The 15150-nt window shown below is 37.5% G+C and overlaps 1 protein-coding gene across 1 annotated transcript; it reads left to right on the forward strand.

Annotated features, from left to right (window-relative positions):
* The first annotated feature begins 480 nt into the window (after positions 1–480).
* On the forward strand, positions 481–6739 carry ATP5MG (ATP synthase membrane subunit g). The gene is made up of 3 exons (XM_044666364.1): positions 481–631; positions 5027–5187; positions 6548–6739. The coding sequence occupies exons 1-3, from the start codon at positions 580–582 to the stop codon at positions 6644–6646; spliced, it is 312 nt and encodes a 103-aa protein (XP_044522299.1). The 5' UTR covers positions 481–579; the 3' UTR covers positions 6647–6739.
* Positions 6740–15150: the final 8411 nt, after the last annotated feature.

Raw genomic sequence — 15150 nt, forward strand, 5'->3', positions numbered from 1 at the left:
ACGAGGCCAGGGTCACAAGGAGGGTCAGGACAAGAGCCCGAAGCGCCTCTCTCGTTCCAGGGCTTACTCTCAACTGGAGTACCTGCACAATAATAAACAGCATCTCACACTTCGGGAAAGACGTAGAGCCCACCGGCAAACTAAAAGGGTGGGGGAGGGCGGGAGGGAATAGCGCGTGCGCAATGCAAAGTCCAGGGCTCTTCACGCAGGCTCCTTTCCTAACTTCCGCAACCCGTTCCGTCAGTTCCTAGCTCCTAAGGTTGTCCAAGTAATCGCCTGTTTGGGTTTTTCTTTATGTGCTTCTGGAGGCCACAACAAGGCACATGTAATACATAAAAAAACTTTTTTCGTGGCTGTTATCATCTCTCTGGATCCACCCTCTCTGAGGCAAATGAATTAAAAGTTCCTGGCCTTAAACATCCTAGAGGCGAGGCGCGCTACAGACGCCCTAGTTCGAAATGGGGCGAGGAAAGGTCCGAGGTTTGGGTCCTTCCGGAGGGTGACATTCAGCGGGGAGCCTGCGGCCCTGAGTGAGTGAAGGACCATTCTTACCAGCTGTCTCCTTCATTCCCTCTCGCTATGGCCCAGCTGGTTCGTAACGCCATCGAGAAGGCTCCATCGCTGCTTAACGGTGAGTAGACTCAAGTCTTTTGCCCTGACCGGTCGGACTGGGCCGGGGAAGTGGGAGGAGAGGAAGGGGACCTCCGGGTAACTCGAGGGCCTGTCCAGGGCCGCCCGGGCCATTCGCCTTCCCTCCCCAGGATTCCTGGTTGTGGGCTCTATTAATACCTGGTCTGGGAAGACATGAGCGACCCCATTTCGGTTCCTTTCGTGGCGTGGGTGGGGGTCGTGTCCGAAGCTCCCATCAGGTCTGCTCTGCGTACTCCCCTTTACTTGCTTCTGTTCGCTGGGCTATATATTTCTCTGAATCCTCCTAGTTTGGAGGTTCTTAGAACAAAGGGGAAAGAGAGGCAGCGGTCCTGGGGACCAGTCCCAGCCCCAAGAACCCAGCAGTCCACGAAAGTGCTTTGAATCCCACAGAATTAAGGTTCTGTTTCCATTCTTCCTTCCAGGCGACCCTGTAAGCTATTCATTGCACGTAAATCTGGGCCTGGGGTGTGTTTCTGTGAGTTTAAACTACAGGCATCCCAAGAACCAGAAGAGAATTGAGCTTGATGAAAACAAGCTTGAGAGATGGACATTGTGGTGCAGGGAGAAGAGTAATGATGACCTTGGAACCTGGAAAGACTTGGTCCTGAATACTGGTTCTAACAACAGTAGCTTGGTGTCTTTAGACTGCTTACCCACTTTAAATCTCCGTTTAAGCAATTACAATGGTATTTTGTACTGCATATTATAGGGTTGTTTAGGTGAGTAGAGAGATTTGTAAATGTGAATAGATGCCATCCAATCTGGCTAAGGGATAGGACATTTGGCAGGAATTGAATCACTGATATTTTTTGGATAATTTTTTATATTTGATAACTTTAAATTATGAATAATAACTAGCATACTGGATGAACCATTTTTAAAATGCTTATCGTGGATAAATCTTTTTTTTTTTAATCAAAAGTCTACTTACTTTATGCAAGGGATTCCTTTGAATCCCCTCTAACTCCAAACCTTCCATCCCAAATAACAAGTTTCTAGGTTCTAACAATTAGAGCTGATGTGCAGCATCCCTATTTTAAATGAAGCCTTGAGTGGTGGTAGTTACATGGCTAGCTTAAGTATTACAGCCAGAATTGGAACCCATCTCCTGATTCCACATCTGAAACTTTTTCTGTTGTAGGAAACATAAGAAATAAGTTTTCTTATTTTAAAAGATAAGTACTGTTTAATTCTGTGCTTGACACAATTTAATTCTCTTCAGTTTCTTCCACCATGCAGCCCCTCCTTGGTAGTAGACTAGGCTTATTCCTTGTCCTTTTATTCATGCAGGTACTAAAAGGGATAGTGCCAAACTTGCAAAAGCCATAGATAGTCTCTTTATGTTTTCTTATAGGATTAAGTTAATAAAGAATTACTTTTTTAGCATTTTGCCAATGAAACAGTCATGTTTGTGAAATGTCCTTTAACTGAGAAAACATCTGGAAGTCAAATATGATACACATTCTCATTCAAACAAGATAAATGGAAGGGACTTCCAAAATAGAGGTTTTTTTACTATCTGTATTAGATTATCCACTTAGTGTGTTACCAGTGAATATTGCTTTTGGGATCTAAGATACTTTTCACCTTACCCCCAACAACCAGCACCTTCACCAGCTGGTGTGTAATGAAGGGTTATAGATTGGTTTTACTAATCAAGACAGAAGAATAAAGATAAATAGTAAAAATATCATTATACATTCTCAAGTAAAACATAAATTTTAACATTATTAGCATTATTATTTGCTATTAGACAGTTAAATGGGTAATTGAGAGGTATTTGAATTCTAGAATTTATAGCAAAAGAGGTTGGTGGAGCTAAGTCAGTAACAAAATAGACATGTTTGATTCAATCTAATAATTAGTCCAGTGTGTGTGTGTGTGTGTGTATGTGTGTGTGTGTGTATGTATGTTTTGAAAATTGAAATATCTGCTGCTTATATTTTAACTTCGTCTTGGTGGAGTTCATAATACATCATAATTTTATAGTCATCAAACTTCTCAAATGATTATTTAACAAATTGATTCTCAGTATAGTATAAATCTGTGATTATGTAAATGTATACTCTAATACTTCAATACATATAAAGCATCTAACTTTGTCAATGTGGAAACTTTTACACCAGATAAATTACAGCTTATCTCTAACTTAAAGGATCTCACCACTTGTGATAAACCTTTCCAGACTTGATTAGGTTGGCCCTCAAACAACAATGTAGTGAAACTCATGACAAACCTGTGCTCTTGTCTTTTCAGCGTAGGTAGGACCTGCCAGAGTTTATATTCTCCTTAAATAGGGCATTGAGAACCTCAGTTCACCTCTATGTACAGTAAAGTGTCAAGAATAGAAAATTTAACCATTCCCCACAACCCAATCCTACCCCTGAAGAAAAAAAAAAGATCAAATTAAAAGAACACGAGTCAAGAAACTTCATTTCTAGTCTCAACTTGGCTATAATGAGTTTTATAATCTTGAGTAAGTCATTTCACCTTTTCTGTGAAATCAGATATTTAGACTAAATTAAAAACATACATTAAACCCCTCCTTTTATGTCAGTCACAGTGCTAAGTGATGACTAAATAATATCTAAAGGCCCTTCCAGCCTTAAATTTTTTATGAAACCATTGGGAAAAAAAGCAACGTAATTAACTTGAATTTGAACTAGGTTTTTTTTTTCTGGTTTTATTTTATTTTTTTAAGAATATTTTTTTCATGTTTACATGATTCATTTTCTTTCCCTTCCCTCTTCCATACCCTCTCCCAGAGCTGACAAGGACTAGTTGTCTAATACACTTTCTGTGTACAATGTTCTTCTGGTTCTGCTCATTTCACTTTGCATCAGTTCATTGAATGAAGTGGTTTTTTTTTTTTAATTGTATTGTCCTATTCAAACCATGCTTCTTGTTTGACCAACATAAAGTCTTTTCTATATCATTTCTTAGAGATTTTGTATCTACTTAAATATTTAATACTAGAAGGACTCTTCGAATGTCATCTAGTCCATTCCTTTCATTTTATGGATGAAAAAACTGAGGCCCAAAGAATCTAAGACGTGTATGAAAGCTATACAGGTAGTAAATGGCAGATCTGGGATTTAAACCCAGGTCTTCTGACAAAAACCTAGTACTCTATTGTACCACATTGCCTTCCAGTGAATAATTGAAGTTCACAGGGAAGCCTCAAGCCTCATATTTGGCATTAATTTTTCTTCTCACCAAATCCAATAGAAAAATTGCTAACACTAAAAACTCAGTGGTTTTAAGCAAAAAAATTTTTCCTTCCCGAGCTAGGTAATTCAAATGCTAATCAGAAATACAATCCAAGGTAGCACAGTGGATAGAGAGCCAGACCTAGAGACCAGGAGGTCTTGGTTCAAATTTGGCTGCAGACATTTCCTAGTTGCGTGATCTTGGGCAATTCACTTACCCCGCATTGCCCAGCCATTTTCTTTCTACCTTGGAACCAATACACAGTATTGATTCTAAGGCAGAAGGTAAGGGTTTAAAAAATTCCAATAGGAAGGAGGGAGGAAGAATAAACAAGGAGTATGGGTATTTATACTTTATTGTATGTTCACAAGTTTGTTCTGTTAATTGCTTTTATTGTAATGTTCCCATTCAAAAAAGCCATCATCTTACTATTGTTACTGCTATAGTTCTGTAACTAACTACTTTGGTGTAAGTAGTGGCTTCAGTTAACTCAGGAGACAAATTTTTCTTGAATTTTTAACATAAATATCTAACAACATTTAATCTTTGTTAAATACTACATTCTTCATCCTAGCTGCTACAGACTTTTGCAGTATTGTTTCTACTGCTTTTGAGGGAAAAACAGCTGTGCTTTTGTTAAAGAAAGGTTCCATCCAGCACATATTGATAATAGATACTAAAAATGGATGCTTTTGATGTAATTCCATTTGGATCAAATTATCCATGCCAAATATTGTGGCAGGTCTTCAATCTGGTTCAAAATGTACTATTCTTCCCTCCCCCACTTACTCTAGTCCAGTCTCTATCAAGTATTTATAATAAAATTACTGTTACTTCCTTAATTTATAAGACCAACATGTAAAAGCTATGTAGTTAAGTGGATTTGCCATTCATAAACCAGCCAACAAACAGTGCTAGTCCTTGCATAATAAGTGTGCTTAAAGGCTTCCTGCCTGATTGAACTTCCCCTGTGACACAGGTGTTAGGCATCTTTAATAGCTGCTTGTTACTAGGGAGCAGCTTTTAGTCTTCATACAGGGTGCACATTTGGTACAAGCAGTGAATGAATGTGATGCATGAATAAATATTTGTGTCCAGCCCACACATCTGCTTCTTTCAGTCTCCAGTGAGTTCATCCTAGGCTTTTTTGGGTTTTTTCTTCCAGCTGCTGTAAGTTATTCGAAGCCTCGATTGGCTATATTTTGGCACTATGCCAAGGTTGAGCTGATTCCTCCAACTCCTGCTGAGATCCCTGGAGCCATTGAGGGCCTGAAAAAAATAATTGTATCAGCTCGAACTGGTAGCTTCAGAAGTCTCACAGTTAAGGTAACCATGGCCAAATGAAAATGGATGTGCATAACAAAAAATGTTTTCCCCTGAGGGCTTTCTGATCATTTTGATTAACACGTGTTTTCAAGTGAAGCTGAATCTAACAGAATGTAAGCTCCAAATTAACTGTCTGGGAAGATTTTTACCTTGCTAATTTCTCCATAGTAGAGATCAATGTGCAACCCCATTTAAAGCAAGGAACTGACATTTCCGTTAGGTAGCTCTTTTCTTAATTTTACATTGGTTTCTGCTTTGATGGTTGCACCAAGATCCAGTTGCTTACTTTTACTGAATCCATTTTTGTGCATTTCTAGCTTTGAGATTCTCTAGTTCAGCAAAAAGGTATATTTGGATACATCATAAGCAGATACATCAAGGCAGTGCTTTCCTGGAGGAAAAAAAACCCAGACCTGGAAAGTATATTATATGATATGAAGGAATATTAAATTGCATGAAGATAAAAATCTAAAAGCTATAAGGATTGGAGCTTGGAATTCCATCTAGGCTATGGGATGCAAAGGGAATAAATTACTGCTGAGTTGGCACACCCACATCCTGAAAAACTTAGTAATTTTTCACAGACTCAAACTTGCAAAAAGTCATTGTAAATTTAATGCAAAGTAAAAGAAGCCTCAGCCAACTCCCCAAAGAAAGGAAGTCTTGAGTTCACTGTGAAAATAGTATCATGTTTTTCTTTTGAGAGTTTGTTTTATGTCTACACAAGAGTGCTTTTGAAGAACTCATTTAAACATTTGCTGTTATAGGGGAAAAAAATGGAAAAGACAGGTTGAGTTATTTTTGATTAAAATTCAGGGGTTGTCAGCTGAATGTTTGAGAATTTTCCTGGGCCAGATAACAGTGAAAGAAATGATATCTGTCTAAGAGACAGTTCTCATCCTTTAATATTTTCTTCAGCCAGACAGAAATGTCATGTTTCTCTATAACTTATTCTTCCCCTGTGAATGATACATCTAAGATGTACTTAAGATTCTAAGTATTCCAGTTATTTCTAGGATATGTCGATAGTTTCAGGGATCCTAAATTGTCCTATAAACTAGTATAATAAAAAAATTAAGGTAGCTCAGAACTTTAAAGAGTGATTTGAAAATATTTTCTTTAAAGTATGAACTCTGGGTTACCATTTTCATAATTGAGATTTCTAATGCTCTCAGCAGTTGAATAAATGTATTAACCTGTCCATAATTCTTGACTTTGATTCAAAATTGAGTTGTCCTGAACTGAATAGTGTTATTTTGGTCAACATCACAAAACTGTGATGGAGAAGAGTTAGAAGAAAGAAGAAAACATATGCCTTAAATAAACTATGACTGTTTTTTGTTTGGTTTTTCTCTTTCAGGAAGCTGTGCTAAATAGTTTGGTGGCCACTGAGGTGTGCATGTGGTTTTACGTTGGAGAGATCATAGGCAAGGGTGGCATCGTTGGATATGATGTTTAAAGACCAACACTTAGCATCTGAGTGTTTGATTTATCCTTTTTGTGTGTTTGTGGAACAGATATGCTTCTAAATAAAAGAAGGAAGTAATGTGGAGTTTGGTATTTTCTCTGACTCATAGTATGAAGGATTGATGGGGGCAGGTTTTGTTCCCCTGGTACTCATAACCCTTTTTCTGTCATTTGGGTGCTCTTTTTCAGTGATTAAAATCATCAATACGGATGCTTTTCAGTATCTTTCTCACTCTGAAGAATGTGATGTACCTGTTTAGTTTGCAGTCTGATTTTCCTTTAGTATATTCTCAAACTTGAGTCCATTATTTAGATACATGAGAATAAGGAGTTTTAGTCTAGCACCATATATTCAGAAAAATTCAGTGACAAAAGGTTTTTAAGTTATGATAGTAGCAAAATTAGTTTGCAAAAACTGATATCTTTATCATAAAAATGATTTTATTTATTTATTTTTTTTTTCTGTAACTATGAGAAGAATGCAAGTAACTTCTACTGCCAAAAGAAATGTTGGCAGGTTTATTCTTGTCTTCAACAAAGCTTCACCCATAAGAGAATAGTAGTGGTATGCAAAGAGTGAACTTGTTGACATCTGTTAAAGTAATATAGAGTAAATGAAATATCTGTTACCTTCACTTTTATAACATCTCATTCTGACACTAGTCTATTATGCCACCTGGGTTTTATGATCATTTTCAAAAATATTAAGTTCTGTCTTTGTGAAAAACACCACAGTGTGAGGTCTCAGAAGTAATAAGTTGTGTTCACAGACAGGTACAGTTTCTCTGTAGCTTTCACAGAGCCTTTGTGAACTGCTTTACAACTTAAATATTGATAATATAAAAAATTTTCAACATCACCAGTTTCATGAAAGAATAAATGCAACAGGGGGGCAGCTGGGTAGCTCAGTGGAGTGAGAGTCAGGCCTAGAGACAGGAGGTCCTAGGTTCAAACCCGGCCTCAGCCACTTCCCAGCTGTGTGACCCTGGGCAAGTCACTTGACCCCCATTGCCCACCCTTACCAATCTTCCACCTATGAGACAATACACCGAAGTACAAACGTTTTAAAAAAAAAAAAATATATATATATATATATACATATATATATATAAAAAGAATAAATGAAACAGACCAATATGAAAACTCCTAATTTTTGTGGTTTTTTTTCTCACTATTTAGCCAATGGTATATGAAGATCTAAAATGAAGTCTATATCCTGAAACACTGGATTGGAGTTAGTCAACTAGAATTATTTTGAAAGCTTGCAATAGTTTATGATTGTGTATGGCTACAATCTTTGTGTGATCTTAGGAATCTTGCTTTTAGTTCCCTGATACCTCTCCAGTCTTCTGGCATGGTTATCTACTGCAGTAGTAGGCATGTCCATACCTACCTCAATGAATTCTGAGAATTGAGTGAAATAGTGTATAGGTACTTTTTTTTTTAAATCTTTATCTAATGTCTTAGAATCAATACTATTGGTTCCAAGGCAGAATAGTTGTAAGGGCTAGATAATTGGGGTTAAGTGACTTGCCCAGGATCACAAAGGAAATATCTGATGGCACATTTGAACTCAGGTCCACCCAACTCCAGGCCTAGTACTCTATTCATTATGCTATTCCTCTAAGGCACTTTAGAAACCGCAGGTGGAAAATTTGCCACACCTGAGCTACATTCCCAGCATCCTTTTAAGTACGTCCTCATTTGACGTACAGAGGCTTGGGAGATAAATTTGACTGAGACCCATGCTACAGGGCTCTTTTTGGGCTTTGCTTTTGGCAAAGTATTGCAGGTATGAGTTTCTGGCTCTCTTTGCTCTGCTCACTAGACTGAAAGAGTCCTTTTCTTTTCCCTTTCTTTTTGATTATTATTAAAATCCTATATATTTTTAAATACTAGGAGTATTTATTCATTTTTACTCCTACAGAAACCTTAACAGGGCTTTATAAATGTTAAATATTTCTGTAGCTCATGCTAACAGCATGTAGATACTAATATTGGCATTTTTTATGCATAGGGAAATATGTAGTAGAAAGAATATAGAATTTGGGAGTCAGAATTTGTATTCAAATCTTGCCACTAATGCCAATTGTGTAACCATAAGCAAATCACTATCTAAGCCTTTGTCTTTTTTTTTGTAAAATTACAATAATATTTGAAGTTAACCATACAATATTTTAAGAATCAAAACAACTATAATTTATTCAAAACACCATGCAAACATGGCTATTGCCTCAAATACAGTCATGAATGTTGCACCTATGTTGCACTTTTAAATTAGTATCTTGTATAGGATACTATATTTTCCCCTTTTGGTGCACATGATATAATTTTAACTTTGAAATAGCATTTAAAATAATGTATTACTATTGTTTTGCTAGTCCACCATAAGAACTTTTCCATCTGAGTTACAACTGAAACCCTTTTTCTCTGTTGGCTCCCCATTAGAATATGGGCTCATTGAGAGTAGGGGCTGCCTTAATTTTCTATTTGTTGTATCCCTAGCACTTAACACAGTGCTTTGCACATAGTAAAGGTTTAGAGGGTTTACTATCACTCATATTCAAAAGGGACAACCTTTCTAAATGATAGGTAAGGAAGTGAAAGGAAGCTGAAATCCAGGAAGTTGTTTTGCTGAAACAAATGTTGCTGTCTTTACCTACCGCTTCAGTAAATGTGTGGTCAAAACTTAAAACCATAGCTTTCCAAATGGCTTAGAGTGAGAGTGACAGAAAAATTTCTAACACTTAACTGGATGATCACACCAAAAAGGCCTCAAAACAAATGTACTACACAGCTGTTTCCTCCTTTGTCACCAAATAGTTGAATTGTCTAGGAAAAACATAAAAAGTTTCCTTCCAAATTAAAATCTCAGAGCCTCACAAGACCTATTCCATTATATATGCCTCTCATCAGACATTTTGTCAAGAAAATAAAAATGTCTATCAGAAGATCTTACACTTAGGTTAATTTGTTAGAATAGGTGGGTTACTATTTCCCCGTGTGAAAAAGCTGCTCCTGCTAGTGGGATCACTGTGAGGAGTCAAATAGAAGAGCAAAGTCGCTTAATTCTTGCCTGTTCCCTCTCTTGCCCTTCTTGTTTCCGTTCAATAATATCACTGTGCTGGCTACAAGAAAAACATGACATACTAAACATGTCATTAACAAAGAAGCAGAACCTCTGTGGTGCCTAACTGAATAAACATATGAAAGCTAAAAAATAGGTGGTTTATTTGTATCATCTTCAGAATACAGCTCAGTTAAATAACCTCCACTTCTCATGATCATCACTGGCAATTACTTCGCACTTCAAAGTTTACAAAGTTAAGGGACATCAAAATGACCAGGTGGATTGAGAGCCAGGCCTAGTGATGAGAAGTCCTAGGTTAAAATATGGCCAAAGAGACTTCGTGATCCTGGTCAAGTCACTTAACCTCCATTGCCTAAGCCTTACCAGTCTTCTACCTTGGAACCAATGTTTAGTATCAATTCTGAGATAAAAAGTAAGGGGTTTTTTTTGTTTTTTAAAGAGAATTGCAAAGTTCTTCACCAAGTATCCTAGCTTTATAAGTGAGGAAACTGGTGGAAATTAATGGCCAGAGGAGGGACAATCTATTGTGATTAAGGAAATGTCCTCACAGTCAGGAAGAGAGCAGTATTCAAGTGCTGCTCATTTGCTGCCTTGACCTTTGACTAGAAATTGCAAAATAGTGGTCAGTCTACATTGGTTACAGATGTTCCCTGAAGTTATAATGTTAAAAATCTGGCTAACTTCCCTTTACTGCTACTATCCCTCCACCTCCCAAGGCACAAATAATCAAAAATTCCATCATGCTTCTTCATCTAATTTAAACAGTTCTGTAATTCAGAACTCTGATTTCTCTGTTCTACTCTCAGACAATGACTGAATACTTTTGTCTTTAATTTGCTTCTTTCCTTTTGATGTGGACTAGTTGTTTGCTCAGCATAGGCCTGGTTGCCTTGGATCCTTCTTATATTCTATTATTCATCATCCCATATATATGTAGACCTGTTTTGTTCTGTTTAATTCTTTGGCCTTTATTGTTGGCTAAGTCTTCTATATAGGACTATAGCATGCTATAATTCCTCCTAAAATTGAGAGTAGTGAAAGAGTATTATAAACCCTAGTATAGCAGTCCCAGCCAAAACACTTAGCTTGATGGTTTGTCAGATTTCAGATGAAGCCTCTAGAAATTAAATTTCCAGAAGTTTAAAAAAAGTTCTATCCATCACTGATACTTTTTAAATCAGATAGGAAAGTAACACTATGCCATAATCAGTGTTTGGGACTGGATTAATAAACAGACTGCAAACTGCACAGAGGGCAATATGGGCTGCCCAGGGACCCAGAGAGACTCATTTCCTGAAGGCCTAGAGGCTGACATGACAGTGCTGCAGAGCTGATGTCAGCTGTGTTACTCTTGCATCTCTCAGCCTCTGACACTGAAATAGATTTGGATCACTGATAAGCAGTGCTATTAAGCAAAGCTAGTGCTAGGCTACTTTTGCATCAGATGGATAAGGGGGACTACAAAAGCAAAATGCAAACCAAAAGAATATTTCCTGAAGTGCTCAATCTTAGGTTGAAAATCCTAGGATACCCTTAGGACCAGATAGCCTCAATCCTTTCTTGAGAGTAAAAACATTCTGTAAAATATGTGTTTCAGGACCTGTATCTTCTGTTTAGTTGAAAGGAAACAAACGGGTTGCCAGGTTGTAACACCAGCCATTCTTTGCAAATTAGTTTTTCCTGTTGAGCCTTGTGGGTGGATTTCTTTTAGAATTATAGAAGTAAATAAGACTATAGTCTGTTCCAGTTTTAAGTGGATTCTAGTGTCATCAAATCTAAAGTCAATTAAAACGACATGTGGTTTCAACTATAGCCTACATATTAAAAGACCTTATTTTCCTTGAGAAAGCCCATAGTTTTACCTTGATGTCATAACATTCTGGGTACAGATAGGGTTGAGATGGACAAGAAATTAAATTAAATACAGCACTAACAGATGCAGCTCTGTGGAATAGTAAGATGATGCAAAAGGAGGTGCCAAATTCTGTAAACTACATTCTCACAGGTTAGTGAAGCTGAGTTCAGTGTGTGTAACCTTAGTTTCTGTGAAATTCTCTTTGCCCAAGCAGTAGTAATGAAGAATGAATAGCCCAAAATATGGGTAAAGAAACAAAAAAATGAAGCCATGAAATAAGCTAAAAATGGTCACTAGTGACATTTCAGCCTTGACATTTTACTTTGAATCTAGTTTAACCTGAGTTGCAGCTGTCTCCTGGGTATCTGTATCTAAATCAATATGCATTTAAGTGCCTACTATATGCCAAGGAATTAAATACCAAAGGGAAACATGTTCTAGTAAGGGGAATGCAACAGATTCACAGATAAGCAAGTACAGGAAATAAGTATATGATGATTGGGGGTAAAAGATGTTAATAATTATGGGAATCAGGACAACTTGAACTGAGTCTTAAATTGTGCTTAATCTCCAAGAGACAGATGAAGAGGGCATGGAGGACATCACATGCAAAGGTATGGAAGTGGGAGATGAACTGTCTTTTATGGGAAACAGCAACTAGCTCAGTTTGATTGGATTATGGAGTATGAGAGAAAGCAATTCATAATCTATCAGGAGAGATAGGTTGGAGCCAAGTTGTGAAGGATTTTAAATGCCAAATAATGTGTATTTTAATGGCAACACAGGAACCATTGAAACCTGCTGAGCAAAGGACTTAGACTTTAAGAATGTTAGTTTGGCAGCTATGTGGAGATTAGAGTAGAATGGGAAGACTAGAGGCAATGAGATTAATTATGAGACTTTCTGTAGTCCAGGTTCTGATGAGGACCTGAATGAGGATAATGGCTATGTGCGGGTTGAGATGTGTAGAATCAAAATAGATATTAAGGAGTCAAAATCAGCAAGACTTGGCAAGCGATTAAAATGAGATGTGAGGGAGAAAAATGAATGGATGAGTAAGCAGATGGATGAAAATGGAAACCCATTAATGAAGCATTTTTTACGTGCAAAAGCACTGGGCCAAGTAGTAGGGTTACAAATAGAAAAGCAAGACAGACCCTGCTCTTAGGGAGTTCATGTCCTAATGAAGAAGACAACAAAAAATTCAAGCTATAAGTCAGATGGGAAGGCCCCACGATCATGAAAGTATAGCAGCAAAGCCAATGGTAAATCATCTCCCTTAATGTCATTTTCATTAATAAAACCATACCTTTGCATGTGGTCTGGTGTGAGAGACATTGCTATGCCCAAGCTAATGGTTCTTAGACTTAACTGCCCTGTCGTAGCAATTGGTTGACCATTACTGTTTACTGGCTCCCCTTTCCTTTCCAGATGAAATAAAAAATCCTCCATTTAGCATTCAAAGGCCTTCATTGCCTAGGCTCACCCATCTGCTGACCCTACCTTTCCAGTTTTCTTACACCTTACTCCCAATGTCATACTCTTCAGTATAGTGACACTGTATTTCTTATTGTTTCTCAAACAAAACACTCCATCTCTCCGCTCTGGGTTTTTATTCTGGCTGTCTCCCATTCCTAGAATGCCCTCCCTTTTTATCTCTGCCTTATTACCTTCCCTGTATTCTTTCAAATTCTAACTAAAATCATGCCTTCTGATTCCCAACATCTCTTAATTCTAGTGCCTTCTCTCTTTTAATTATTGCCTGTTTTCCTGTACGTAGCCTTTTTAGTCATATTTATTTGCCTGTTGTCTCTCCATTATAGCATGAGCTTTTTGAGGGCAGGGCTATCTTACCTCTTTTTGCATTCATAGTGCTTAGTACAGTGACTGGAGCATAGTGAGAGCTTAAGTCTGACTCACTGACTAGTGGCAGAAATAGTTGACCCCCTTCTCTTCATAGTTACTCTCCATGATGGTGACAAGAACCAAGCTGGAAGCAGAACTGATAATATGACTAGGCACTCCTATTCCCTTTCTCTCAGGGTTCTGGATTGTCTCTACTTGTATCTTAGTAGAAGTGGTGATTGAGGTGATTTGATCCACCGGTAGATACTGCCTTCTATCTCTCTTACAAGCATTTTCCTTTTTCAGCTCAGTTAACTAGCCTGCCTCATCAGTGCAAATTGGTTGTCTATTGGGGTGGGAGGGGTAGATAGTGGGTTGCTTCTGCACAAGGGTTCTCCTCTCAGTGATGGCTACCAAATCTGGGATAAAGTCGGGGCTGGTGGTCTGAGGGGCATGCTGTTTCTGGGATTCTTGAGAAGAATCAAGCATGCCTTTTATGTCATCTTCTGGGTGACTGCTTAGACCAAGACACATAACACTTTAGTCAATGCCACAAACAGCATTTCCAAAACAATTCATCTTTATCTCCCCATAAAAATATGTCTCTATCTGTTATGTCTCAAGAATGAAACCAAATGGATTTTATTGCTTTATGTCCAAATTACCAGTTAAGTAAATAATTCCCATTTTTGTCTTAGAGTCTAAATTCTGTTAACACTAGTGATTACTGGGATCCTAGATAATTTGTACCCTTGATTTGTTTGCTTACTTGTGCCAGGTACTAGATACCACACCCTAACATTTCTAAAGAATATGAGTGGTTTTAGGGGCAGCTGGGTAGCTCAGTGGATTGAGAGCCAGGCCTAGAGACGGGAGGTCCTAGGTTCAAATCCGGCCTCAGACACTTCCCAGCTGTGTGACCCTGGGCAAGTCACTTGACCCCCATTGCCTACCCTTACCACTATTCCACCTATAAGTCAATACACAGAAGTTAAGGGTTTAAAAAAAAATTTAAAAAAAAAAAAAAAAAAAAAAAAAAAAAGAATATGAGTGGTTTTGATAAAAAAGAACTGAGCTTTGTTTGTTCTTAAGGGCAAAAAGGGAAATTTCTCACAGATATCTAGCACAGGACAGACACATTGAGCACAATATTTGGTTATTTTCTTCTTAATAATAACTGGCAAAGTGCTTTGTATCTCAGTTGTAAATAATAACATTTTAAAAAATATTTAGTTTTCCCAATTATATGTAATAATTTTCAACATATGTTTTTCTGAAATTATAAGATTCACATTGTCTCCCTCTCCTTTCTTTTCCCCTCTGCTGGTGGTAAGCAAGTTGATCTGGGTTAGACGTGTATTAGCATGCAACATACTTTCCTATTGGTCATTGTTGTAAAAAAAAATACTCACATAAAACAAGAACCCCTAAATAAAAACACAAATAAACTAAAGTGGAAAATAGTATGCTTTAATCTGCATTCTGACTTCAACAGTTCTTTCTCTAGAGATGGATGGCATTCTTTATCTAAGTCCTTCAGAATTATCCTGGATCATTATATTGTTGTTACTATGCATAATGTTCTCCTGGCTGATAATAATCCTTTAAAGTATGACCTAAAATTAAGTGGCTTATCCACAGTCATTGTTGTAGTTCAGAAAAAGGGTCCTTTTTTTCTGATAGATTGCTTCTGCCCTGACCATTA

This window comes from Gracilinanus agilis, chromosome 3, assembly GCF_016433145.1.
Source record: "Gracilinanus agilis isolate LMUSP501 chromosome 3, AgileGrace, whole genome shotgun sequence".
Taxonomy (NCBI): domain Eukaryota; kingdom Metazoa; phylum Chordata; class Mammalia; order Didelphimorphia; family Didelphidae; genus Gracilinanus; species Gracilinanus agilis.